The 27104-nt window shown below is 44.1% G+C and overlaps 1 protein-coding gene across 1 annotated transcript; it reads right to left on the reverse strand.

Moving 5' to 3' along the window:
* On the reverse strand, nucleotides 1-26729 carry LOC308149782 (double-stranded RNA-specific editase B2-like; the record flags this gene model as incomplete). The annotated part of the gene is made up of 9 exons (XM_080522672.1): nucleotides 1-180; nucleotides 1649-1830; nucleotides 2211-2392; nucleotides 3681-3849; nucleotides 4138-4289; nucleotides 5215-5386; nucleotides 6994-7141; nucleotides 11280-12283; nucleotides 26702-26729. The coding sequence occupies 9 exons, from the start codon at nucleotides 26727-26729 to the stop codon at nucleotides 1-3; spliced, it is 2217 nt and encodes a 738-aa protein (XP_080378798.1).
* Nucleotides 26730-27104: the final 375 nt, after the last annotated feature.

A 27104-nucleotide genomic window follows, 5' to 3' on the forward strand; every position in this document is an offset into this window, starting at 1 on the left:
TCACACACTGCCATGGAAGTGTTGGTGTTCTGGAGGTTTCCTGGCCCAGGTTCCGAGGCCGGCCTCCTGCAGTGAGAGGACAAACTGTTGCCTGGCTCTCTGATAGACCCCCACTGCCATCTTAGCCCCAGAGTACGTCTGCATGGTCTGCATGACCTGGGCCCCCTGTGCCCCGGACACCTGAAGGAGGAGAGGAGGAGAGAGGAGAGGAGAGGAGAGGAGCGGAGAGGAGGGGAGGGGAGAGGAGAGAGGAGAGAGGAGAGGACACAGGAGAGGAAAGGAGGAGAGAGGAGAGAGGAGAGGACACAGGAGAGGAGAGGAGAGGAGAGGAGGAGAGAGGAGAGGAGAGGAGAGAGAGGAGAAGACACAGGAGAGGAGGAGAGAGGAGAGGAGAGAGGAGAGGAGAGGAAAGGAGAGGAGGCGAGAGAGGGGGAGAGAGGAGACGGGCTAGGGTTAATAAAGCACACCACCCAGACAGAATAAAAACCAATGACCCAACACAAACTGTTAACTTCAACAGCTGGGCTATCTTCCCCCATTGAAATTTCACCAGCAAATTAACATTCTCCGCACTTTGGCTCCCTCTCTCTCTCTCACTCCCTCTCTCTCACTCTCTCTCCCTCCCTCCCTCCCTCCCTCTCTCTCTCTCTCTCTCTCACTCTTTCGAAACAACATATTTAATGGAGTACAGCCAGGATAGATATTTAGTTGGCTCTGTTTATTCTAGCATGTGGCGCAAAGCGCTGAGAGCATTTGCTGCAGGAAGCAATTCCCAAAGTTTTTCTTTTTTCTTTTTAAAATAATGACATGTCTTTTACTGTCGTAGGAAATTTCAACTGGCACCCTTTAGAAGAGCGTAATGCGCATACATATTTAAATTTCACAATGGAAATTAATCTGTACTTTAAAAAAAAAAACATCATCATCCTTAGGAGAATTAGATGAACTCAAAGCGACTCGGTGAGCAAGCGTTGCAAATGAAAAGAGATCTGCATACTAATGAAGCACTGTACAGTCTTCTTCAGAATCTCCGCTAAGCAAATGATTTGTTAAGAGAGCTCCGTTCGCACTGCACTGATGCCAGAGATCACATTCCTTACTAGTCTACGTACAAAAACACAATTGGTTGGGCTAAGTACACAAAATGGAAGTTGAAAAAGGCTTGGGTTTGTCCTCAAAGGGAATACTCAAATATGGTTATTTCCAGGGAAAGGATATACTTTTGTTTCTAGGTTCCAGACAGAAGTAGCCTCTAGTCTGAGGTGAAGATGTAGGAGCCTCTAGTCTGAGGTGAAGGTGTAGCCTCTAGTCTGAGGTGAAGATGTAGCCTCTAGTCTGAGGTGAAGGTGTAGGAGCCTCTAGTCTGAGGTGAAGGTGTAGCCTCTAGTCTGAGGTGAAGATGTAGCCTCTAGTCTGAGGTGAAGATGTAGCCTCTAGTCTAAGGTGAAGGTGTAGCCTCTAGTCTGAGGTGAAGGTGTAGGAGCCTCTAGTCTCTGAGGTCCAACCTTACAAGACTTTCCTCGATCCCTCCTTCTCAGACCTCATTGGAGGACAACGTCTTGGCTTCCCTCCCCTCAGGACCTTCCAACCTCCGACGTGTTTGAAGTAAGGAGGAATCGAGGAAAGACTTTTGGAACCTGCCACCTACCTGTTCCTGCAGCCTCTCCCAGCGGGTGAAGAGGGAGCCCTGGCAGAGCCGGGACGGCGTCCCTGAGTCCTCCCTCCGGCCGGTCGAGGCGCTGACCACCTCCAGCTGCCCGTCCCCACAGGTCCAGTTCAGGCTGACGCCGGGGGACGTCCCTGCCTGGCGAGCCTCACTGCCCCCCAGGCCTGGGGAACAGAGACCAGAGGACAGGCTGGATGAGACAGTGGAGCGGGGGGGGGCGACAGAGGTAGAAATCGGAGGACGGGGCTCATTTGTAATGCATGGTTCGTCATTTTATACCGTTCCTCCGATTTCTACCTCTGCTACCCTCCCCCCTTGTAGTGGAGCTCCCTCATGTGACCGTCAGGGTTTGAACCAGGGAACCTCTCCCAGATGTATTTTATACCTTTATACCCCTTTATACCAAGAGAACGTCTTCACGGTACGAGGGGCTACAGTTGGGCTTAGAAGTCGCTGGCAGTCACTCCAAATCACCTCCGCTACACAACTACTACTACTACTACTGCTACTACACCTCTCTACACACACCGTCATCATGACTTACAGCCGAGCAGCAGCTGGTTGCGTCGGTACGAGGGGGGCAGGTGGGCGCCCGGCCCCAGGCGGCGGTCCAGGGTCCTGGCCAGGTGGCCTGTGTGGCACAGCGTGCCCACCGTCAGGCTGTGGAGGTACACCGGCCCCACCAGGACAGAGAGGAGAGAACCCTGGAGACCCAGAACGTTCCACCTGAGGAGATACGCCAAGCTACGGTCAATATAATAATAATAATAATAATAATAATAATATTTAATAAGTATTATATAATAGTAATAATAAGTATTTATGTAAGTGTATTTAAGTAAGTGTATTTTTTGGTGTAGTGCTTTTTACTCAAAGACACTACATTTCATGGAGAGAACAAGAATAGATAGATAAATGAAAAGTAAAGCAAAAGGACAGTCAGTAAAAACAACATTTATTTTATTTGATTAAAAACAAGTTTAAAAAGATGGGTTTGAGAGCGTGCTGGATTCTCTCATGATTCTCGTGATTTGGGAGAGTGGGGGCTTCAGTGGAGAAAGCCTGGTCCACCCAGGTCCGATGTTTGGTCCTGGTGATGGGGACAAGGAGGTTGGTAGGAGTGTGCTGGAGGGGGAGGTCAGAAGGGTTAAGGAGGGTGCCATGTTGTTGAGGGCTTTGTTGGTGGCGAGGAGAATCTTAAACTGAACCCTACATTGGAGTGGAAGCCAGTGGAGGTTCTGGAGGACTGGAGTGATGTGGTCTCTGGAGTGGGTTCTACTGAACAGACGGGCAGCTGAGTTCTGAACGCGTTGGAGTCTGTATGTGACTGGTTCTAGAGGCCAGCAGAGTCGTGACCAAGCAGTTCTAGAGCATTCCACACATTCATTCTAATTCTATGACTCCATCTGCAGAGACACACACGCACATGGAACACTACGCTGTTCTATCTCTGTGCAAGGGAAGAGATTCTGGAACATTCCAGAGATTGGAACAGTAAGAGCGACTGTATGAAGAGATGATGCATTAACACTCTTGTTGTGTCACTGTGGAATAGCCTGCCTGCCCTTGTGAGGGGGGAGTTACCTCTTTAACACAGTCATGGTCGGGTCACCATGACCCTGTGAGTAAAAAGAAAAGTATTCCTTTTGCACTCGATCAAATTGCCCAGTTTTTCTGTGTAGGAGGCAGGCTAATTTACAAGAAACGCCCTCTAGTGATCTTTGTGTGGAAGTAGCAGATTTCCATTCTAAAGAGGGGGTCTATTAGATCCCCAAGGCGTCTCTACTAGTAGGTGAAATAGGCATGGATGTCCCAGTGTTAAGACGAACCTCAAGACAGCTGCATATGGTTGCAGCTCCCCCTCCCCCTACCCCTCCCCACTGCCTTTGCCCATTCTGCACGTCAAGATTATTGTGACATTTTGTACATGATGTATAGTGTGTTGAGACCTTGGGGGAAATGCACTTTCAACCTAAATAGTTGAAAGTTGAAACTTTCTCTAGCCGGAGCACACCTGGCCAGTTTGTCTGTGCAGGACATGGTCACGGCAGGTTCCCATGGCAACAACCTGTCCCATCTCTGATTGGCTGTCCGTACATTGACAGGAAGTGTACCCTCCCCACCGCCCACCTTCATCCTGAGGTGGCAGCGAAACCTCCTGACTAGCCTGTGGCTGCTGCGGTCTGAGAGAGGACACACACACACACGCACACACACACACACGCACACACACACACACACACACACACACACACACACACACGAAACATGATGTGGCAACAAATGCAAGTGTTCTCTGACAATGGTGTTTTAATCATATAAGTGTATATATAAGTGTATATTTCATTTATATATCTATATTTCATTCATACGTTCTCACAAGTGTTTGATCCCATCTCTCATTCCATTCGTTGCATTACAATGAGCCCATCCCTCGCTGACTACCTCCCTCAGCCTCCCCTGGTTCTTACGTGTGGCTGTGACCTCGTAGGGGCAGTTGAGGCGTGCGTCACCACATGGTGAAGAGCTGACATACATGTGGAAGAGGACCCCCTCCTTCAGTCTGTAGCCACACCCCTGGTCTGCCACCAAGATGGACTGCTCCGAACTGTCTGGCCGCTTGCTGCGAGAAGACATAGATTAGCAAAATGGTTTTCAATCTGTGTGAACCATTTCAAGCCGAGCACTTGCGAACTGTGGAAATAAATTTGATTAGTGAGGGCTTAGTAATTGGTGTTGTAAAATGATTAAAAAAGCTCCACATATTTTCATTTCCACCATGAAACCTAATTTACTTGACACACACATTTTACCTGTGCAACAAGTTGAAATCAATGAAGTTAAAATGGCGAAATATCTTTCAACTTTGTCCTAAGGCCATAACATGATTGTTTTGATTGTTTTTTACAGACGAACAAACAAACAAATAAGTGACACTGAGCGATAATATATGACACACACAGGTAGTGTGTGTTTGTGTGTGTGTGTGTGTTTTGGGGGGGTGGTGGAGGTAGAAATCGGAGGATGGGCTCCTTGTAATAATAATAATAACTTTATTTGTATAGCGCTTTTCCTGCAAACGTTGCAGCTCAAAGTGCTTTAATCATTATATAATCTTAATTTAATGATTTTGTAATTTAAATGCAATATTAAAAGGATGGGTTTTTATAATCTTAATTTAATTATTTTGTCATTTAAAGGCAATATTAAAAGGATGGGTTTTTATAATCTTAATTTAATTATTTTGTCATTTAAAGGCAATATTAATGCATGTAATGCCTGGCAGGAGGAATAGTGTCAAAACAATGCGCCCGTCCTCCGATTTCTACCTCGACCAACCTCATGCCTGTGGGGCACTAAACCAAACCGAAAAAGGACGTTACTGTGTGTGAAGTTACCTCAGCAGGACGTTATTGTGTGTGAAATGTGTGTGTGTGTGTATGTGTGTGTGTGTGTGAAGTTACCTCAGCAGGACGTTTTTGTGTGTCAAGTGTATGTGTGTGCGTGCGTGTGTGTGTGTGTGTGTGTGTGTGTGTGTGTGAAGTTACCTCAGCAGGAGCTCCAGGTGGGAGTAGAGGAAGCGGAGGAAGGCTCGTCTGGTGATGACCTCAGCATGACAGTCACTGACGCTGAGGCCCCGGTCGCCAGCGCTCCCCCCGTCTGGTACACACCTGGTGCCCGTCCCCAGCGCCACCACCTGGGCCCGCCTCAGATCGAAACCTAAAGGAATACAAGACCTAGGGTGAGTTTCCTGAAAGCTTCGTAGCTAAAGCTGTCATTGTAAGAAAGTGCTACACCAATACATTTGATTGACTGATTAAGTAGCGCTTCCAGACCCACACCTCTCCTGGACCAGAACAGTTCTTCATCTAACAAACCGTCGTTGGGTCCTCCATCTGGGATAGCCATAGACCAGAACTTTAAAGAACACAACACCAGCATGACAACTGGCAAAGCATAATGACTGCACCTGTGACCCAGGGGAGACTGGTGAAGGTAGGAAGCAGAGGAGAGTTTCATTGTAAGTCATGGAACAGAAGAAGAATGGTATCAAACACACGCCTTGTCCACAGGAATAACTTGGCCTATCCATAATGGTGCCTTATCACAAGGCAACAGAACACTACAATTTAGTTGCCACACACATGTTTGATATGTGTCCTATCCATGCATTACAATGAGCCCATCCTCCAATTCCTACCTGCACTGGCCTCCCGTGCTAGAAACGATACCTTACTTATATATATGCCATTTAACTAACACTTCTATCCAAAGTGGACTTACATTGCAAAGAGTGCATACATATTTTGGTATATATGGTGCCAGCACTACCTTAATTAAGCCCCATACTTTCTTTTATTGTCTTTTTATTATGACTACTCGATCTTTTCCGTTTGTAAAGCATCTTTGAGTGTCTAGAAAAGCGCTATATAAGTCTAATGTATTATTATTATTATTATTATTATTATTATTATTATTATTATATTAGCCAATGAGAGGCTGGTCTGTTTTATCATAGCTCAGACTCAGAACTCCCTACACATGACCTACCGGAACTCAGAAGAGAACCGCGATGGTCTATGAATAAACAACAACTTGCAGTACATTACAAAGTATAATGCTCCACTTTTATTATGTTGTTGCGTGGTTACGACAGCGCCTCATGAAATATTTGTAAGAGAGTAATGGCTGCCTCCTTGCTTCAGTGGTATAAAGTTGATATAAAGTTATAACGTTATAATGTGTGTATGTTCTGGTTGGTATACAGTCTAGCTGCTTACTTTCTCTCTTGGGTAAAATAGCAATGCAACAGTTCTCAGAGCAAACAGAAGATATTGTTGTTGGAGATAATAAGGTTAAAAACTGGTTAAATGCAGCTTTAATAGTATGCAGAAATGAATAATACAAAGACAAGCCTAACTCAGGATAATATTTTCTACTTTCAATTGTACTAACATGCACACCAAGTTGACTGACTACTGTTGATGGTGAGTGTAGCTATATTCAGAACAGGTTAATAATTAAGAGATGATGTGTCTTCAGGGGTTTAAAACTGTCACCAGTTTCAAATAGATAAATAAATAAATAAACGTTTTACATAAATAAATAAATACATTTCGACGCTAGTATCAACAGTTGTATAGAGATGCACCAGTTCTACTTAAATTAGACCTAATTAATATTTTACTGTATGTGTTACAAATACAAGTTTGCTCTCATTTATGTATTTAGCAATGGAGTTGACAGGGGCAGTGCAAATTAATCAACATGTCAGTTTGTTCTAGTTCTAAGCATGAGGTTCTAGAAGGCAGTGGAATGTGTGGCACCTCTGGTCATGACAATCCCAGCTAGGACTTTGTGACGGGGGTGCGAGGAGGTGGAGGAGGTGGAGGAGGTGGAAGAGGTGGAGCAGCAGCTCTCAGTCAGCTCCTCGTACTTGTCTCTCACCAGGTGGAATATGGACTCTGCAAAATACTGGAACCACACAGAATCACACTTACCAAACATATCACTTAGGGTTAACCCTAACTTTTTTTTTAACAGTGTATTTATTGATTTTATGTTTACAACATTAACATAGGTACATCGGAAAGTTGGTCAGAACTTTTTAATCCCCCCAATTCCCCTTCCCCCAGAACTTAAAAAAAATATATATATATTATTATACATGAAAAGGTTATTCTCCTCTCTGTTCCTATCCTCCCTCAGCACTTAGGCTTAAGCATTTCTCCTATCCTCAACTTCTTGTAATGCACCAGACATATCCACATTTCCTCCCAAAAGAATAAACGGTTCCCATATGGAATTGAAGGCCTCCTTTCTACCTTTTAAAATATAAGTGATTTTCTCCATTGAAAGGCAGGTAGACATCTCCCGGAGCCATTGACCCATAAGTGGCCTATTTACATTTTTCCATGATAAGGCTATTAGGCTATTATGAAGCAAGCGTTTATTAATAAGTGTCTTCTTTTTATTCCGTAATATTGGATCAGTTGGATATACAGCATGCCTAGTATGAACAATTTGGGATGTAGAGGTACATTTATGTCCAGCATATCATCAGGGCTCTACAGTGCGACCATTTCACTCGCATTTGCGACTAAAAATACATCTGTGCGACTAGAGAAATAAATTCACGAGCACATGTGCGAGTACCGATTTTTATTTTTATTTTTTTTATTCTAAAATTAAATCTGCGCGAACCGTGTGGCCACATTTTAAGCCGTCAGCCAGCCCGCTACGACCACGGGAAGTCATGTTAAAAGTGAAGTTACTTCTGTTAAACTGGCGCTAAGCTAACATCGCTAATCGCTAACTCCCTCCTGGGCCTTAAAGAGACAAGCGCCCTTTTCTCATCTCAAGCTTCATTAGATTCATTAGCTCACCACATCTACAGATTTGGTCCCACACACTCCAGATTTGAACCCAAGGTTACAACCAGGGTTAACTACCCAGGGTAGAAAGTAGAAAGATCTCAGACCTTCAGAACCCATTGCAAGTAGTGGAGGTACTCCAGAAGTCCAAATGCATCTCTAATCCTAGGAAACCCTAGGAAGCAAGTTGCCTAATGGCATGAAAATGTAACATGTTGTACTTGAGTGTGGCAGAGAGGTGGGACCCCCGGGGATGGTGGTGTGCTAACAGCTAGCCGCCGCAGAGGCACCGTGCTGGGCTGGCCACCTCCACATGTCACCACCCCGGGCAGCATGGGGCTGGGGACTGGTCATCTGGATGTGGGGTAGTTTAATACCCCTAGATGTGGAGTTGTCTGGCCACCGTGTGTGACTGATGTAGCCTGACCCAGCAGCAGGGAGGTGGGCAGCATGGAGACAGACCTCTGCATGGCCTGGCTGGGCTGCTAGCTGACAGACCTAGCCCTAAAGCCTGGCTGGGCTGCTAGCTGCTAGCTGACAGGCATGACATGGATGAATGAATGAACATGCTGCTAACCAGGAGAACTTGACACAGCTAGTTACCATAATACAATGCCATCAACTCTGCGTCTAGTAGGGCTGTAGGCATGGGCCAATGTGTGATTTTGGTGCAAAAATTGCAAAATCACTAATAAAAATATGTTATAATTACATTTTTCACTGTGCTCCTAAATTTCTTTGTGTGCCCCTAACATTTTTCATTTAGGAGCACATGTGCTCCTAGTGAAAAAGGTTAGCGTAGAGCCCTGATCATATTGCATTTGAGATCTCCATCCAGAATGTTCTTCTCTCCTTGCATTCCCACATACACTGAAATAATGTTCCTTTTTCTTGTCAACATATAACTTACTTCCAAACATCAAACTTCTAAACATCCTCTAAACAACCTCTCAGTTCCAAACATCTTACTTCACAAATCAAACAGTTTGTAATGCATGGAATGGAATAAGGAATGGCATCAAAGATGTGTGTTTGATACGATTCCTCATTCTGTTCCATGCATTGCAATGAGCCAGATATATATTGTATATGTCCTTTGGGGATTTCCACCTCCACCAGCCATGCGTGGTCTTGGTCTTATTATAACGGCGTACATTAAATTGTAGCATGCGATTATCTACAGAGCGATGAAAATTAACGTAATTGAAAAAGGGACTGGAAAACGGTAATGCACTATTTATCCAAAGTGCACTTCAATGATCGGGAGTCGGTTTGCATTCACATTCACATGGACATAAAGTAGGCCCAGGAACGTTCACCGAGAGTAGCGTACTTCTAGTTTTCAAGTCAATAACCTGATGACCTCGGTCAGATTTCTCATCATAACAGAGGACCAACACAAACAGATAAGATCTGTATGATCTGTATGCTCTGTATGCTTTGTGCATCTACAGGTCTGGACTTGACTCAGACAGACAGGACTGTAAAGACAGTCTTTCAATGATTCTGATAGATGTTGCTTTTCTCTCTGCCAGCTCTGCCAGAAGCTGACGACAGAAATAGTGCCCCGACAGAAATAGTGCCCCTGAACTGACAGGCCACAATATAACTCCTCTTACCGTTCTCCCAACAATGTCATTTCCCCAAGAAATACTGCCGAAGTGAGCATTGTACTGCCAGAATAATGAGAATCTGTTGACTATATTCACTGGTGAAATCAAATCAACCAACATTTTAATGAAAACAAAAGAAACCAAAAAACAACCGAGGTATGACTCATCCACACTCGCAACAACCAATAACCACCATCCGTCGATACGGCAATACCCCCTTGAACATGTTTGGAGTTGAGGAGGAGGAAGTTGTTGAGGAAAAAAATGATGCATGGTGCGGTAGCCTAAACAACTATGGCACAAGGTGTCTGTGTTAAAACAATGAATCAGAATACATTAACATTTTGGGCATTTAGCAGGCGCCTTTATCCAAAGCGACTTACACCAAAGACATTTATCTAAGTAGGTGAATCATCTGTCCATCAGTCCTAGCAAGAAGTGGTCATCTATGCTCGGGGCCAGGGGCCATTGGCAGTCATAATGCTAGAAAAAGGTTTTTGAAATGAAGATTTACAGTAAAGAAACTGTACAGAGGGGTAGAGGGGATGAAGAGAGATGAAGATGAATATGTCTTATGCTCTTCACACCGCCTCCTCAGTGCATTCCTATCCCCTCTCGGCTGTGTCTCCTCCCCCTTCACTAATCAGATGGTATAATATAATAATGTTCAGTAAAGCGTCTCGCTGCTTGACAGACAGCTCCTGGTGAAAGGGGGATAATTAGAAGAAAAAACCCCCGTAAGAAAAATAAATATGTCTGCTAGAAACCAGCTAAGAACCCAGCAGAGTGGAGCCACGGGTTTGATACCATTCCTCATCCTATTCCATGCATTTACAATCAGCCTGTCCTCTGACTTCTACCTCCATCAGCCTCTACTTTTCGAAACCCCAATCACATTCAACCACGAGACAACCTCTCGCCATCCAGCATGATAAAATCACCCACCATCAAGTCACACTTGAAACTAGAAAAACTGCTTGAACTCGAAAAGTCATTTTAAATTCTGCAATCAAGCAAGGCAGCAAAAGATGACAAAGACAACAACATATCCTCGAAAGGTTGTGAGGCCAGACAGACATAACAGAGTTGTTAGGCGGCTGTGCTTGGTAAGGCAGGACAGGACAGGAGGGCCGACTCTGGACAGGACTACAGCCCCCAGCCTCCAGCCCTCTCCACATGGAGGCCCAGCTGATCCGATACACCCCATTTGGTGTCTCCCCGAGCCCCCTTCAGACACATTACGTCGATGGGATGGGTCATTTGGGGATTTTTAGGAGTTAAGATGACCACGCCGTAGCAGGGACAATGGGCCAGGGCGTGTTCAACAACGCTGAACAACGTCTTTTTAGAGGAAGACGTTCAACAGCTTAGAACCGATTGTAAAATTCAAACGGTGCTCTGAAAAGTAATGAGAGATAGAAGCCCATGAAAAAAAAAAAAAAATCTATCTTCACAATAATTCACATAATGCCCAATTGAACATCAGGGTCAGTGTTTGTTCATATTGTATTTATTGTTTATATTGTTCATGTTCTGATGCACTTTGTGCCAAACTGTCTTTGTAAACAATGACACCATACAAATCAATGTGATTGACTGGTTGATCATTCAGCGAAGTCTACTCACCTGGGGTAACTGAGAACTCTTGGCCCAGCTGTTAGTCAGGCCCATGGTCCTCTCCAGCTCCAGACTGATGTTAAAGATGGCCTGCAGGGCCTCCGTTGCCGCCTGGGCCTTAGCTAGCCTCTTACTGCGCCCGCAGCCCTCAAATATCCTCCCGTCCACCCGCACCGCCATGACGAAACTCTTAACGGCCCTGCCATGGACTCTCTCCGTTAGACAGACATAGCGGAGCCCAGGACGCAGCTCGCTCAGGAGGCCCACTGGACTCAGCTCGCTCAGCAGGCCCAGTGGACGCTGCCCCGCGACAGAGGAGCCTACCCTGTGTTTCTTAGGGTTGTCTGAGGACATCAGGTCCAGCACGAGGCGCACCAACGTCCCGTGGTTATACCCAGCAGGCCTACTGGACAGCAGCTCCCAGCCCCCTGCCCTGGGGTGAGGCAGGTCTCCGTCTCTGACCTGGACCGGCGGAGCAAACTCCATGAAGAGCGAGTCGTCGGGATCGTCCGCCCGGTCGGAGGTGAAGTCCGCCGCCGCGCTGACGTTGAGGAGGTTGCCCATGGCGACGTGAGCCTGGGAGGCGTTCGGAAACTGGATGAAGGAGCGAAGAGCCAGCTCGGCAGCCCTCATCTTGGCCTTCTTCTTGGTGGGTCCTCGGCCCTCGAACCTGAGGCCGTCCATCTCCACTCCGACACAGAAGACAGGCGCGTGGACCGGACCAGTCTGCGACAGCGTTTCATACCGCAGGCCCGGCCGTAGCTCGTTCAGGTGGACCAAGGCGTTCTTCTTCTGATTGACGGCCCAGGACGTCCTCTTACAGATCAGCTGGAGCTGGTAGAGGAGTCTGTCTTGGCCCTCCACCAATAGCTGCTTCCGCTTCAGTGTTCTAGTCCCGCCTCTAGAGACGTCCGTGTAGAGGGATGGAGGGCGGTGTTGGCCAGGTAGCGTGGTGGGGAAGTCCACTTGGTACCTACTGACCCGGTTCTCCTTCACTTCAACACTGCTGGTACCTGTTCACCAACCAAGAGAAGAGCAAAACCTCCATGACACTCAAACTGATGTTGATCAATGGAGAGAAAAGGAAAACACTGACATGGAATTGTTCAGAGAGAGAGAGCCATTTCCCTTGAAATGTGGTGAAGTCAAGGTTAGGCAGGGATAGAACCAAGGATGGGAGTTGTGGGGAGCATGGCGCGTTCTGGCCTGCAGAGGGAGCCAGACTGCCGTTGTGAGGGGGTTAATGAGCTGATTACGGACAGGTGTCAGTGATCAGACTCGTTATCCCACTGGTCAGGGGCGGGGCTAGGGGGTGGCTACTTGGGCTCAAGCCCCAGATGTTTTCTGAAAAGCCCCGAATGTTTTACTTTAAAAAAATAAAAAAAAATTGTGAGTAACGTGCAGTACCGGAGTCCAACAGAGAGGCAGCAGCTGCGCGACATTAGCCTGCGTACTGCGTAGCCTTCCCTGCCCTGAAGTAGAAGTGATTTCAATCAGTGCCTGACTTGCAAAATTGTAAGGATGGATATCCCAACGTTTTTTTCAACAAAACAAGCGCCAAGAACTGTTGCAGCAGCAGTATCAGCAGCTGACAACAATGACATCACCAGTAGTGATGACATAGATGATGTTTCAGGTTTGTGAATCTTATTAGAAAGGTGACTGACTCACTGACACTACTTTTCCGGTTTGCTAATGCTAGCTGGCTATCATAACATAACGTTATGTTATAATGAAAATGAAACATAGCAAGGTACTGTTACGGTACATGGTAAGAAATCAAACAAAGGATCATTCTTATACAAATAAAGTGAATAACAGGCTGATAGTCTTTGATATCTGCACTCTGGTTGACTGAGTAACAAGTGAAAAAGAATGATGTAACGTTAATGTTACAGCTAGTAAACATGGAGTAACCACATTAAGTATGCCCTTATGGTAGTATGTATGTATACAGAACATGACTCAAATCTATCCTAAGATGTAACGCTAACTAACTATGTTTGTTTAATGTCCCAGGGGGAATTTGATTTCACTACTATACACAGGCCAACAATACATGTAATATATCGTCATATAGCACAGGACAAGACTCTAAATACAATATAAGTGGTGAGCACAGAGTCTGCCCTGATATACATACTGTAACATAACTAGCCTCAGCCAATCAATTATGTAATTCTATTCAAATATAAATTATGGTGACTGACGTGTGTGTGTGTGTGTGTGTGTGTGTTTACTGTCTATTTTGTAATACAGGTCAGCTGCTATCCAATGGCGCATTCTGGCCTGCAGGGGGAGCTACGTGTGCTGACCTCGCTCTGTGCCCAGAACCACCACAATAGGCTAGGTGCACGATCTCCCTACTTCCTGAAAGGCAACTGGGTGGGATGAACATATCCTGTCTCACTCTATAGGTTTAATTGATTAATCAGCTGTGCGGTAAACTGTTGGAACACACAGTGCACAGTTGATTAATCAATTAAACCAATAGAGTGAGACAGGATATGTTCATCCCAGTTACCTTTCAGGAAGTAGGGAGATCGTGCACCTAGCCTATTAGTTTGCTTCATTAAAGGGTGTGAATGTATATGTGTTCTCCAGTGCCTTTTGTCCGCTTTAAGGTGGTGGTAAGTTGAAGGTTGAAGGCAAATTTTTCCGGTGCGCTCTGCGCGCACATTATATGCTCCCTCTGGGCTAAGCCCCGGATCCCCTACTACAATCATAAATCCGCCCCTGCCACTGGTCTATTTAACCTGTGTGTGTTTGTTCCCTCGGGAGAAGGAAGGAGGCAGGAAGTACGTGCCACTTCAAAACAAAACAAAAGAAGACAGAATTCACACACCGGGAGACCGAGAGAGAGAGAGCCGGGCAAACTGAACGAGTCCCGAAAGGGGACGCAGCGGCGCAGTTTCCAGTGCGCATTATTATTATTTGAAAAGACTCGCTCAGCACGTCAGTGACGGTGACGTCAGTGACGGTGCTGAGCTATGCAAGGCATAAATAAATACCTATTCTGCAACAGTTCCTCTGTGTCGACCTCCCTCTGTGCTTAGAGACCTTTACAGGAGTATATATACACTCAGAACACGCACTCCTTTGGTTACCTCTCAAAATCGTTTATCCTAATGGCCTTTTTGCATTCAGAAACTAAGTTCAGAATAAATTGCTCATAGCTGAGCATCTCTTAAAATGCCATTAAAACAAGGAGCTTTTCATGGTTTTAAGTAGTCTTGCTCTTTCAACAGTCTTTTGTGCAAAGAGAACGATTAGTTTGAAATGACTCATAAGCCAAAAAGAAAAAGGTTGACGTTACATTTTACTAATCCCCCCCCCCAAAAAAACCAGAATACATTACTTGAAGTGTCTCCGTCCTCTGTTGACATTGTCCCAGTGTTTCTCAACTTTATAGGACCAATGAGGGACGACAGCACACTGGCTCTGTCTGAAACACAACAACAACAACAACAGACAATTACTGGGGATTTGTCTCTTCCATAGAATAAGAATGAGAATACGATAGAATCACAAGGTCTTGTCTTTAACATATAAAGCCTTTAACGGTTCTCAAGTATGAGCAGATCTGATCAGTTCCTGCCAGCCTACTCACACCCTCAGATCCAAAGATGCGGGGTTGCTGGGGTTGGCCAGGGCTCTTTCTTAACGAACACCACTTCTGTGGAATAACCTGCTTGTCCTTGTTAGAGGGTCATCAACACTTACAGTACCAAATTTAAGACGAACCACAACAAGACCCACCTGTTTAGAGCGGCATACGGTTGCCCTTAGCAACTCCCGCTCTCCACTGCCTTTCCCCATTCCCCATTTCAAGATTATGATTATTGCGACCCATATGATTTTATTTATATTAAATAAATAAAAGCATGTGTAATGAAAGTAGGTGTCCTTTTTATATGATGTGTATAGTGTCTTGAGACCTTGGTGAAAATGCACTTTAAAACTAAATAATCATTCTCTGTTTCTATGGTCTCTCTTGTCCGACTCTAAACCTGTAGGTATTGGAAATTAGTTGCACCTGCCAACTCCTACTTTTAGGCTATGTCCACACCAATACGTTTTTTGATAAACGTATTTTGTATATAAAAATATCACCTTCCAGACGAGCACGTTTATAAAATATCTGCATCCAGATGCATACGTATGAACGCAATATAAACGCTGTCATTGAGCATTCCACACCAGTAGTCGGCGATATAATTTTAACCCCATAGCTCCGCTGGCCAATCAGACGCCAGGAAAAGCTAAAGCGGTTCTTCCGCGTTACATCCGCGAAATACAAAATTCCAATCGTAAACAACATGCCGCCTCGGGGAGCAAAGGAGTCGTTCATTTGGACAGACAGTGAAGTAGAAGTATTGTTGAGTTTAACTATTGAGTACAAAGTACAAAAACATATGCAACCATTGACTGGGAGTTTTGCCATTTTCGCAGTGTTTGAAACTTTTTGTTGGACAGCTCCTATGTTTGTAAATCCGTCAAGATGACATTTTATTTATTTTCTTACAATATTTTGTATGCACTGCAACATTACCCAGTGAAAAAACAAAATAAACATTCTTTATTGTACCTTTGAATTGTATGTCGTAATTATTATGTCGCAAATAATAAACAAAAATGTCTTCACTTACAGAAATAAGAGTGTGTAATAATCTACTGTGGCTCTCTACATTGTCTTTCTCTTATGCACCTCTCCTAGTAAGTAATGGCAAAAGCCCCCAAAAAGAATAGCAATGCACAATTTACATAAACAGGACTTCTGTATAATATCTTCACTTACAGAAAAGACTAATCTAATGTTCTCTTAAGTGCTTAAGTGCTGTCGGTGGTAGTAGAGGAGCAACAGTACATTTTGCTGTAAAAGCCCAATCAAGCTCAATAGCTTCTGCAGCACGAAAGCAACAACACTTGTTGTTGTTGTTGGCTGGGTTGGCGCATGCGGGTTACAGAAAACAGCTGCACTGCGCATCATCTACGCGCATGATGACGTGACGAATACAAAAAACTCGTCTATCTCGTCCAGACGTCAAAAAATATACAGCGTTTTTTAAGGATCTTCACTCTGGCAGGCGTTTTTAAACATCTTCGTTTTCAGAGGGCAAAAACTCGTTTGCGTCTGGACGAACCCCCCAAAACGAATAGAAAAATCCACGTTTGTCAAAAAAACGTATAGGTGTGGACAGGGCCTTAAGCTTCGTGCACACCGCGAACTGTGACCCACCGTTCTGACGCAACCTGGTGGGATGGGCTTGACGCATGTCGCATGCGATGCAGACGCAACATGTGTGCACAGCGGGGGAAGTTTGAACAAAAAGTTTTAACAATGGAGGAGCAATTGATTCTTGCCGTCTCTGGCCAACGAAAAGTTTGATACAGCTACATGCTGATACAGCTACATGTTGATACATATGTAAGGTGAATAGTGAGTTAACATGTTTATTAGTTGTATCCCTTCCTTGTTGTAAAACGTGTTGTTGTTCGCAATGCTATGCTATTGTTATGCTATGTTGTGCTATGAATGGTGTACTAGTTTTCACTGAATAAATCGCGATTTCTTTCAAAGAAGGTAGCAGGTGTTTATGTCCATGTCAAGGAGGAGGTACGACTTGTATGACAGTAGTGTGATTAGGACATAAGTTGAGGATATTAGTGTAGTTGTACTTTAGCCTGTGGAGACGCGATAGCATTAGCTCCACACGGATTTAACATGAACAGTAGTAGACTACACTTGTAGTAGTAGTAGTTGTATAAGGTGAATAGTGACTGGTTATTCAGTACCCAGTCTGGAGACTAGATAGAAAATGAGCTCCTACGTGGGTAACATCATCTCTTATAAGCCCAGGATACATGATAGCCTTTAGCTAGGCTAGCGAAGTTTCCCACAGAAGTGGGGGAAAAAACGTCAGATTAGATATATAAACTGGTTATTTTGATAAACCGGATACATTTTGTGAATATATATGGTTACTTTCTCGCCTGAAAACATATACAAACTTCATAAAATGACATATTAACACTTGTAGAGCCAAATTAAAGATTTTCGCCAATGGCGGATTTTACATCTAAAGGCGAAAGCTCTGGTCAAGAAACTACTTCCGGTTGTTTTGACGGACCCAACGCAACGCAAAAGCTGAAATATTTTGACTGATTACCGCACCCTGACGGACAAGAAACGCAATGCAGAGCAACGCAACGGATCAACGCAACTACCCCATTGAGATGAATGACTTCCGGTGCAACGCAATGACCTGGTGTGCACGAAGCTTTAGACTACTACAAGTCTACTCTTACCTGTAGGTATAGAGACTACAGGGGAATCTACCAGTGGAGGCTAGTGGAGGTAGAAATCGGATGGGCTCATTGTAATGCATGGAATGGATTTGAAAACACACGTTTGATACCATTGCTCATTTCAGTTCATACATTACAATGTGTCCGTCCTCCAATTTCTACCTTCACCAGCCTCCCCTAGAATCCATCCCATTGTATGAAGAAACGGGACATTAGTGGGAGGTCCTCCCCCAATTAGAGTTGATCAAGGTGAAATTTGATAATAAAAAAAAAAACATTCAGCCAAGATGGATTCATTGTACATAGGGTGGTTTTAGCCTAGAGACTCTAGGATTAGGCCTAATCTGTGTCCGCAAAACTGCCCCATAATCTATCAATGATCACATAATATAAAACTATTCCGAGGCAAAATGTTATTTGCAGAACTATACCATAATAGGTAATGAAATGGATTGAAGTCAACACATTTCTGGCTGATAATGCCAACCTAATGTGGGGGGTTGGAAGTGCATTCCATTTCGGTCTGAAAGGATTTAGAGAAAACAAACACAGGACTGGCTCAGAGCAAACTGAGATAATTGAAAGGTGTGAGTGATAAGGGCTCTGCACACAGCGTGCGATTTCTGTTGCGCGTCAACGTTCCATTTTGAAGTTTGAATGGAAGTCTATGAGAACATCGCATCGCAATGCACACGGCCCCGCACGGCGAAAATTCGATTCCATTCATAACAACAATGGAAATTATGGAACGTTGACGCGCAACAGAAATCGCACGCTGTGTGCAGAGCCCTATAAGGACCGAAGGCTGCATAGAGAGGCGTCCTCGTATGTGCCTGAACTGAGTGAGAGGCTTCCGGACCCCTTCAGGTTCAGGACATTGTACTGGGTTTTAAAATATTACTTGCGGGTAGTTCCGAGGTCTACAGGTTTAGGAAAACAATGGCTACTGTGGCCTGGGGTGGTCCAGTGGTCTAGCACACATATGCACACATATGCCCTGCTGACATGTCCTGTCTCTCCCTTACTTTCTTGTCTGTCTTCACTGTATCTGTCCAATAAAATGAAAAATATGAGTGGGACTGCCCCACTCATTTAAAAAAAAAAAAAGGCTACTTGTTATTTAAATAGCTTCGTTAGAACTAAGCAGTAAAAGGATAGAAATGCAACATTGGATACACAGTAGAGAGGGTACATTGATATGATAATGAGCAATGATAACACAACATATGTGTCATACAGGAATCAGTGTGGCCACTATCCATGCAGAGAGAGTCTGTAGTGTAGATGATCCTGGTCTCTGCCTGTTTTCCATAATTCGTTCAGAGTTATAGCTGGAGGAAGTCCCTCTCCTGCGGTCCTGGTCCCATCTTAACACGTTACTGTGCAGCACCTTTGTGAGATGGTCTTGTTTTTTTGCCCCTGGTCCCACTGACACCAATTGCACTAAGATGTATCTGTTGCCTCGGGGGCCATAGAGCAGCACAAGGTACAGTGCTGTTCTGTACGACACTGTGTGTTTCGGTGTTTGCGACGTCACGTTCTGACGTTGCGCTTTACGGTATTTGTGTTATATACTTTACGGTGTGTGTGTGTGTGTGTGTTGTGAGAATGAATGGCACCTGTCACTAAAAGCTACAAACAAAGCATTGAGCGATGTGGACCTGAATTATTTCATGTCTCTGGAATACAACATTGGCGACGAGGATGGCTGAGTTTTCGTCACCACCACCGGCAACCTTTCTTGTCAGTGCCAGGGGAACTTCTGATTCCGTGGGGGAACCCTGCTTATGTGATGGACAGGGTTTCGAACCCGGGTCTCCCACGTGGAAGACACAAACTACCGAACATGCCTTACTGTACCTATCACTTTCATTGTCATGTTTTTTATATCATGTTCTTATATCACTATTTGCACTTCTGGTTAGATGCTTAACTGCATTTCGTTGTGTAGTACTTGTACTCTGCAATGATAATACATTTGAATCTAATCTAATCTAATATAACACTTACAGTACACCAGTCAACAGACACCTAAAATGAGTCACTGTAAGCTAAAACAGGCCCAAACCCTTCCAAATCTTATTTTTTGGTAATCAATTATGTATTGCAAAACAGTACACATGAAAAACTCACATTATTACACCAAACTAAATAAGTGTCTGTCCTGATTTTTTTTCTTCTTATCTTACCCCCCCCCCCCACACACTATAAACACACGAGTAACCCCCCCCCATGGCGATAACATCCCTTCCACCCACCCCCCACCCCCCCCCATAGTTCTTCATTACACTATATTTGGTATATCATAAAATCATAATAATACAACAATTACAGGTTACATTCACATACAACACAGCCTACAAACACAGTCACTCCATCAACTCTTTTATCCTATGTATTGCAGAGGTCCATGTTTGAATTGTCCTTTCTTTAGCTCCATGTATTCTGGCTATAGATTGTTCCATGTATAGTATGTCCAGGAAACACAGCAGCCATTGTTTACGCGTAAGAGTATGTGGAGGGTTCCATCGTAATGCTAACATCTTTTTGGCTGCGGTAAGACCAGCAAATAAAACACGAAACATGGAAGCTGACAGATCCAATGATGAAGTATCATTCAAAATCAATAATCTCGGACAACAAGGTATATGGATCCCCAATAGATTAGATAAAATGGAAGATATTAGTTTCAAAAATGCCGCCACCCCAGGACATTCCCAGTACATGTGTAAAAAGGAGCCCACATGACCGAGTGAACACAGATCACAAATTGAGGAGGGTATGATTTTCATGAGGTGGCGTCTTCTCTGAGTGAGGTATAACCTGTGTAAGAACAAGTGAATAAGTGAATAAGCTTATGATTAGGATTTTTAGATGTGGTATCCAGATTGTCCCAAACAGTCATCCAATCAATTTCCCCATCAGAAAAATCAAGGTCTCTCTCCCATACCTGGTGGACAGCAAGAGGTTTACAGGAAGCTTCTAGTAAACAAGTGTATAATTTAGAGACTAAACCCCTTGTCTGTACTCCCACATCTAACATCGTGTGAAGCTCATGGGTATATAGAGATTGTCCCCAGGGAACACCATATGCACGCATGGAAGATCTAAGTTGCAGGTAAAGAAAAAATGAGAACCCTGGTAAATTGTAGGTCATACGCAGATCATTAAACATTCTAAGACCCTCATCATTAGAAATGTCAGAAAGAACATGTATACCTTTATCACTCCATTGGGGATATGAAAAAGGAACTTTTCCGGTTAGAAGAGCGAAATTGTGGAAGATAAGAGTATGGGTGTGCCACTTTAACTGAGAGTGAGTAGCCTTCTCTACAGCCAGCCATACTGATAAAAGAGAGGACATTATAGGGCCCAGCTTAGATTTGGATTGTTTAGTAGATAGACCTGAGTACACTAAGGCCCAATCCCGATTCTCTTTTCTACCACTTCGGCTAGTTTTGGAGTCACTCATTTTGGAGTCACTCGTTTTGGAGTCACTCGTTTTGGAGCCATAGCCGTAGTGGTTCCCCGGGGGAAATGGGACAACCCTTCACGACTAATACGTCATCCGTAGTGTAATGAATGGGTTAATTCATAGTCAGGACGGCGCATGCGCCTTAGAGAGAGTTCGTGATATACCAGTAGGTGACTGACAGGTGTCGAGAGAACCGAAGTAAACTGGTTATACCTGTTGTGTATTTATCTTATTGGTTATGAATCAAAGAACAGTTATTGAGTTTAAGACAATTTAATCAGAGTTACAAACAGATATATACATTACATGTGTTCTCCGCTGGCCTGGGCTGGAAAAAGAGCAAGCTCTCTCCCTTCCTGGCTGTTTTGTCCCAGTCCCCTAGATCCCTGCCCTCTTATGCAAATATCTACCAGTGCCTTGTAGCTGGACAAGGGAAGAGCCATCTGTTAATGATTAGTGTGTGTGTGTGTGTGTGTGTGTGTGTGTGTGTGTGTGTGTGTGTGTGCTCGACCATGTGGTCTGTCGTAACCTGACCCCCTCAGAGAGCTTGCCTGTAGGCCCAAAGGCTCCGCTTTGGAACAAGGCGTCTGCCAAATGCCATGAATGTAAATGTAACTGTTACAAAGCCTTATCATACAAATCCAAGGTATGTGTGTGTGTTTAAGTAGAAAATATACGACATACCTTTGTTGAACCCAGACTCAAGTGTCTTATTATTCTATGTCTAAGTGACATTACACGTAGTATCGTAGAAAAGCATTGACGCTCGCGATTCATTCACAACTTGAATTAACTTGAACGCTATCAATCGATCAAACAAGTCATAAAATAAAAAAGAACAATGCTTCATTATCAGACCATGACAGAATAAGCTCTAACCTGTATGAAACCTGTGCTCCAGTGGTGTAGTCTAGGAGGTGATACGCAGGACTATGCCGTATACCCACTAGGAAAGGCCAAGGATTTCCGTATACCCACTTAAAAATGTGTGAGGATACGTAACAGCGTTTTGTGACAGAACTTTCACTTTCATTCATAAAATTCACCCCGTCTGTGTTACGAAGCGCTTGACTTTTGGACCATTGGGACTGACTATAGCGTCATATACCATCAACGGGCGGAAACATGAAATATGTCAAAATGCAGTACTATCATGCGCAGATCAGCCTTATAACATGTAATTCATTTATATATATATAACAGCACAGATATATTTTTATGGCGTTACGAAATCCGATGTGACAGGAACGCTGGAGAAACAGCTGTCCACTGCATTAATTAACTACATGTCCTTGATGAGTCTCCCGCTCACTGCCCTCCATCAAAAATGGCACATCCATCGATAATATTACATAATAACAACTGCTCGGATTAGATTGCGAGTTGTTTTGGTATAATAAGTGCCGCAATACAGATAGCGTCATATACCACCAAGGGGGGGGGGGGGGGGAATTTGCGCCTATCATGCACATATCAGCCTGTGGATAGATAACTTTAGATAGATAACTTTACATTAAATATGTCTACCATCATCCGCTGTCAAACACCACAATTTATTTTTAAATAAACATGATTGTACATCTCTGTAATTGCGCACCGTTGTATTTATATGGGGAAGGCTGTGCTTGACGATTCCATTGGACTGACGCCGGGCAGAGGAACAGGGACTGTCGCCCTATGACAAACGCGCAGATATGAGTGCTCCGGTGTCCTGCTTTGATAGTCTAATGCAGCGGTTCCCAACCTTTTTGGACTCACGGCCCACTTTACAAATCTCTACAGTATTCGCGGCCCACCTAGTGCGCGAAGCGTGTAAAGAAAAGGTCTATAATGCATTGAAATGACATTAGTACATCAGATATTAGACATTAGACATCAGACATGGAAATATGTCAATGCGCGCCTGTCATGCACAAATCAGCTTGTAACGTTAGACACACAGCACATCGGCATAATAAAGTTTTGTTGTTGTTGTGCTTGTTATAAAGAAAAGGTCTATAATGCATTTAAATGAATGATACAACCCAGTGGCGGCTGGCCGATAGAGGGCGCTGGGGCGCCGCCCCCACCTTCACTTCCTAGTTGAGATTTGAAAAAAAATAAAATAAAAAAAAAATAAACATTGTTTATTCACAAAATGCGGCTGATATTCTGTCGGCGCCTATCAGCATTCATTAAAAATCCTCCAATACAATAAACATTTTTATCTGTGTGTGTGTGTGTGTGTGTGTGTAAAACTCACTGTTAAAATACATAGGAGGAGTCGCGGGGCGCCGGTCAATTGCAAGTCTATGCCAGGACGAATACTTTTCGCTTACACGTGAGCTGTAGCAGTGCTCCAATTGGCTGTCTCTATTTCTTGGCCAGGGCGCACAAATGTGCGTCCTCCTGAATCTCCGGTTGTACTGCAGACAATGCATTATGCTGAGGACTCCCGACTTCCGGTTTTCCGGACTTCGGGCTTCCGGAGTATTTTAAATGAACATTCGTAATGTCTGTCTCTGATGTTCATGGTCAATTAAATCAGCCTATTTTGTGCAACTAATAATGTTCCCGCTAATGGGTTAACCAAGCAGCCTCGCACCTAACGTGCAAGCACCTATCTTCGAACTATTCATAGCAATATGCGCGGGGCAAGGCGGAGGTATGGGTAAACACGGCTCATGTTCTGTCATCAAAGGTAAGAGTTGGTTTTCTTTAACTCAGCTGATGCATTGTTGTGTTACAGACATGGTCTGGTTGTGTTACAGACATGGTCTGGTTGTGTTTCTGACATGGTCTGGTTGTGTTTCTGACATGGTCTGGTTGTGTTACAGACATGGTCTGGTTGTGTTACAGACATGGTCTGGTTGTGTTACAGACATGGTCTGGTTGTGTTTCTGACATGGTCTGGTTGTGTTTCTGACATGGTCTGGTTGTGTTTCTGACATGGTCTGGTTGTGTTTCTGACATGGTCTGGTTGTGTTACTGACATGGTCTGGTTGTGTTACAGACATGGTCTGGTTGTGTTTCTGACATGGTCTGGTTGTGTTACTGACATGGTCTGGTTGTGTTACAGACATGGTCTGGTTGTGTTTCTGACATGGTCTGGTTGTGTTACAGACATGGTCTGGTTGTGTTACAGACATGGTCTGGTTGTGTTACAGACATGGTCTGGTTGTGTTTCTGACATGGTCTGGTTGTGTTTCTGACATGGTCTGGTTGTGTTACAGACATGGTCTGGTTGTGTTACAGACATGGTCTGGTTGTGTTTCTGACATGGTCTGGTTGTGCACGCGAAAAGAAACGTGCACGCGAAAAAAAAATCGCCACACTGCTGTGCCCCACCCAAACATTTTTGCACCAGCCGCCACTGATACAACCCATTAATAATATTACCTAATAACAACTGCTTGGATTAGATTGCGGGTGCCGCTACATGTCAGACGAACGTTTGATAGAAAACTTTACATATGTGTACCATCATCCGCTGTCAAACGCCACAGGTAATAATTGATTTATGATTGTACATCTCTGAAATGCTCGACTGTCATGCAGCGTTGCGTTACTGTAACGTTAGACACAGCACCGACATAAAAGCGATTTTTTTTGGTTATGCTTGTTATAAATAAAAGGTCTATAAGGCATTGTAATGACATTAAACTAAGATAATACGATGGTTATAATAATTTTTCAAGTCTTTAATTACAAGTAATTCCAGAAAAAGTAAATGACATTTCAGGCTCGCTTCCGTATTACGAGAGCGAAAAGAAAATTTCTGTAGATGTTTCGCAATGCATGCCGGAAGGGAGTCTCATGGCTCCGAATCGAACGAGGGTCAAGATTTTCTCCAAACGGAGCCATGGAAAACCCTAACCCTATCCCTAACCCTAAATGAGTAATGAATTGGGACGCCACTACGGCTACACGTGAACGCGCAAAACGGAGCCGGAGGGGTGAAAACGGAGCCGGAGTGGTGAATTGGGATTCACCCTAAGTCTTGTAAGCGGTGAGGGGAAGCCACATTTTCCTCTATCGCTTGCCATGAAACCGATGCATTACAATCTAACCAGGTTGATAAAGGGCGCAGCACATACACCCAAAAATACATTTTAAAATTGGGGACAGCTAGACCTCCATCCTGTCTGCTGCGCTGTAGAGTGGATAGTTTTAAGCGAGGGCGCTTGCCTTTCCAAATAAATGTTGATATAAGACTATGGATCTTGTCCCAGTAACCCTTGGGAGGTGAGATTGGCAACATATTGGAATAAAAATGTACCCTGGGAAGAACATCCATTTTGACAATGGAGACACGTGCTTGTAGGGAGTGTGGATGAAGTGACCATCTATTCATGTCTGCCTCCACTCTGCTTAAGATGCCTTGGAAGTTTTTGGTTACAACTGAATACAGAGAGGGAAAGATATCTACCCCAAGGTATTTAAAAGACTTAACGACTGGAATGTGAGATGGTAGGGTAGATGGATCAAGAGAAGTACTGAGAGACATTAATGAAGACTTGGACCAATTGATCTTGTAGCCTGACAGAGTGTCAAACTCTTCAAAAGTGTCCAACACTCTGGGAATGGATGCTGGAGCCTTATCCATATATAACAGAATATCGTCGGCGAATAATGAAATGTGGTGTGATGTATTACAAAACTTGATAGAGGAGATAAGAGGGTGTTGCCGAATCTTTTGAGCTAATGGCTCGAGTGAGAGACAGAATAGGAGTGACGAGAGCGGACATCCCTGCCTAGAGCCCCTTGAAATTTTAAAAGAAGGTGAAATGATATTTCCTGTAGTGACCGTAGCTGAGGGGTTTGAATACAACACTTTGATCAACTTAGTGAAGTCTGAACCTAAGCCAAATTTGTCTAGTACCAGCCACAGATAGTCCCATTCCAGCCTGTCAAAAGCTTTTTCAGCGTCTAATGATAGGACTGCACATGGAGACTTAATATCCTGAGAGAAGTGGAGTACATGGAGCAATCAACGAATATTGTCCGCAGCTTGGCGAGTTTTTATGAAGCCTGTTTGGTCATGATGAACGAGTTTGGTCATATGAAACCCTTCCAAATCTAAGCTAAAAACCTTCATGTTTTGCACCAGTTATGATTAAACACAAACACGTCTATCAATGTCTTTTTTCCATTAACTATTGTCTTTTTAAATGTTTTATCTATTTACTTCTTATATTTGCTTTTATTCATTGTAATTTTGATTTTCTTACTATGCTCCTCTTGCTGTATTTTATAATAATGTATGTAAAGCACTTGGAATTGCCCCTGTTGTATGAAATGTGCTATACAAATAAACTTGCCTTGCCTAGAAAAGAGTCACGCTGAGCTGACCCCTAAGAACAATGACGTGGTGAGAAAGTTGTGACGCACACACACGATGCGTGAGGAGGAAACCAAATGGTCCTCACTAAGTCACCGACAGTCAGAACGCAGAGTCCACTTGACTTGAGTGAGACCACCAACTGTCAGATGAGCGTTTGGAGCTGACAGTGACGGTTGGTATCTACGAATCTCCCTCGTCTGCATATCACAACGTGCATGCCATCATTCCACATAGCATGAGTGACTTCTTATTGTACTGTAGGACACAGTGCTAAATGCTTTTTCACTACAATATCTATCATCGCCTCCCTCAGACACCTCTCACCCGCGGCTATGGCGTTACACAGAGACATCATTACACAGACCATCACACACAATCACAATGGTGAGGGGGGTGATATCATATTCCAGAAGGATTTCGGATTCACATTTCTTGGAGATCAATGTGTTAATCTAGTGATTGTTAATGAAGCTTATTTAATGGAATAATGAAATTAGGCATGGCGAGCAGAGTGAAAAATACCCGTTGCACACCCAGCGTGGTGTGTGCGTGTGTGTGTGTGTGTGTGTGTGTGTGTGTGCGAGTGTGTGTGTGTGTGTGTGTGTGTGTGTGTGTGTGGCCTGCCTTACAGTATGACAGCTGTGGATAATCTCATTTGCTACAGTTTAATGAAAGGAAAGTGGTTTCATTTCCTCTAATAAGTACCGTCGTTCCTCAAGGGCAAGAG

This window comes from Nansenia antarctica (genome assembly GCF_963989245.1).
Source record: "Nansenia antarctica genome assembly, chromosome: 2".
Lineage (NCBI taxonomy): Eukaryota > Metazoa > Chordata > Actinopteri > Argentiniformes > Microstomatidae > Nansenia > Nansenia antarctica.